Source organism: Engraulis encrasicolus, chromosome 7 (assembly GCF_034702125.1).
Source record: "Engraulis encrasicolus isolate BLACKSEA-1 chromosome 7, IST_EnEncr_1.0, whole genome shotgun sequence".
Taxonomy (NCBI): Eukaryota; Metazoa; Chordata; class Actinopteri; order Clupeiformes; family Engraulidae; genus Engraulis; species Engraulis encrasicolus.
The window spans coordinates 7892758-7895467 of record NC_085863.1 but is presented as its reverse complement, the minus strand read 5'-3'; the positions used below and the strand labels follow the sequence as shown (position 1 = coordinate 7895467).

General features: G+C 40.8%; 1 protein-coding gene across 1 annotated transcript in view; it reads right to left on the bottom strand.

The window, feature by feature from the left end:
* Window positions 1–2345: 2345 nt before the first annotated feature.
* The window catches only part of LOC134453322 (forkhead box protein L2-like), a 911-nt gene continuing 546 nt past the window's right edge, over window positions 2346–2710 (bottom strand). The window contains exon 1 of the mRNA XM_063204199.1: window positions 2346–2710. This exon is cut by the window's right edge and continues 546 nt beyond it. Coding sequence (XP_063060269.1) covers window positions 2346–2710 — 365 coding nt within the window.

Here is a 2710-nt window from a genome sequence, read left to right as displayed (position 1 = left end):
AACAGCTATTGGAAATGAATGGAAAATGTATTCAACATGAAAACTTCAAATATTCCTTTGGAATAATATAAAACATATACGTATATAATATAAGATCGTAAAAATCCTACTAATGTACTACTTCTTCAGCAAAATGAAAATACCTTAAAATAATGAACAGGATTTTTGACTTTAAAATATATATATATATAAGTGGTGTAGTGTGAGTGGATGATAAATAATAATATGCTAATGAATGAATAATAAATTATGAAAATTAAATAATGATAAATCACACCGATAATAATAATATAAGGGGGTACAGTTTGAGCTTATGGGTGAATAAATCCAAATATCCTAATAATAATAATAATAATAATAATAATAATAATAATAATAATAATAATAATAATAATAATAAATAATGACATAATACGCGGCTTCCACTGGTTCTACAGTATGCAGATGATGATGCATTTGGCTGCACACACACACACACACACACACACACACACACACACACTCACACTCAAGCTCTCTCAAGCTCTGCCATGCGACAGCTTACACACACCAACAGGCCTACAGTAAGTGCTGTGAATTTACAACCCAACCAAATTTAAAGCATCAGGGAAATGTAATACATTACAAATACAAATACAAGGGTATTACTGTTATGTATTGCTAGTATCATTATTATAATAATTATTAGACCTGCTTTTATCATTATTATTATTAGTTGACTATTAGTTGAATTGTAACTATTATATAGCACATTAAGGGGCCTAATAATTATAATAGTAAGGAGAAGAAGCACATTTATAAATGACAGGTGATATGATTTCAAGATGGCGAAGGCTTATAGGTAGGCCTAGGCTACAGTTCCCCTACAACGATAAAAGTAAAAGCCACTGACATTTAAAAATAACTAACTTCTTCTTATTTTTTATTCAGAAGCCGATAGCCTAACCTACTGTTCTACAGTCTGACAAACTCGTTCTACATTATTCCAAATGTTACATACAGAGATTGGCCGATGTTTGATAACTAACAGTTAGTTATCAAACATTACTAACAGTTACTAACCTGTCTAAAAAAATGAAGGCGTACTTCGATAAGTAGCCTAAGCCTAACCCAAATCCATGCAATGTAAAAGTATAAGCAACATCGTTAGAGGAAGGCAGGTCACTTAAAACGAGCGAGCCAAAAGTAAACGAATAAAACGTGTTTTTCTCTTTACAGTGTTTGTAATCGCTAAAGCTCGTTTTTTTTTGTAACTGGCCGATTTTGCCGAACACAGATAGGCTACAACTACACCACATGGCTTGCAGGTAAAGGAAATGTTTTGTACGAAATCGTTAGCACATTAGTTTGTCTTATTTGTTGGTTACGTATCTGTGTGAAGAGTTCTGCAAAAGCAGGCAAAGTTACAAAGCGCCTCTTCGGAAAGAGTTCATTTTCCTGACTGTGTTTTCTCTGCCTTTGCTCTGATACACTCAAAATATTCTGTGTGCGTCCCTGGGCACGCGCGTGGAGTCGCGTGGCGAGGAGGTTTCCCGCTAATTTAATAAGTCGTTCTGTCATCACGCAGATGTGCGAGCTCCAAAAAAGTGAGCTGATTAAGCTTCTCGCGTTTAAACGGTTTAAAGGAGCTCAAGCGCGAGCCAGCCCCCCCTGATCTCCAAACGAAAACAGGCACGCGGCAACCTCGTCACCATCTGGGCCACGCGCGGACAAATGAAGCTGATGCCGAGATAAGCACAAGACATCAGATCCAGATGTGGAGAGCTGCGTTGTTTATTTACTTATCTAGTGTCTTTAAGGCAATTGAAGCTATTTACTCGACAGTTTGAAACCTAAATGACACCAAGATTTAAAAAGGCGAAGTGCTCCCTCGTCTGTCACGTCTGTCCTTATAATTTCCCTCCAAACTCAACATCATCTTAACTCTAATGAAAGTCCTGCTACTACTACTAACTATAGCGTAATAATAGTAATAATAGCAGTAATAAAATACGTAGTAGTAATAATTCAACAAGTAAATTGCTGATACGTGAAAAGTTAAACTTTATTGTTAAGCGGCAGTCCATACATCAGCTCAACACAATTTTCAAGCACACACACACACACACACACACACACACACACACACACACACACACACACACACACACACACACACACACACACACACACACAGGGTTAGTCGTGGAGTTTTAGAAACACGAGCTCTGGTCAAACAGAACAAGGCCGTATGGTGATGATTGTGAGTGTGTGTGTGTGTGTGTGTGTGTGTGTGTGTGTGTGTGTGTGTGTGTGTGTGTGTGTGTGTGTGTGAAAGAGAGAGATGTCTCCAAAGGAGTTAAATGTCAGTGTGTGTGTGTGTGCATGGAGACCGTCTTGCTCTCCGGCTCCCAGTAAGCGCAGTGCATCATGGGAGTCTCGGCCATTTGAAGGCCGCAGGTTCCGTTGGTGCCGGCGGCGACCGGAGAGGCAGGGGAGGAGTGGGGGCCCAGAGGCGTGGTGGGAGGAGGAGGAGGGGGCAGGGTAGGCGTGATGCCATGGCCTAGGCCCAGGCTGTTGTAAGTAGTAGTGCCCACCACAGCAGCACTGCTGCTAAGGCTCTGCATGCATGTGTAGGCGCCGTACGCAGTGGCGGGCACACTGGCGTCCACGTTGGCGCCTGGCGGAGGGCACAAGGTATAGCGTGCAGGGGAGGGGGAAGGGGAGGATG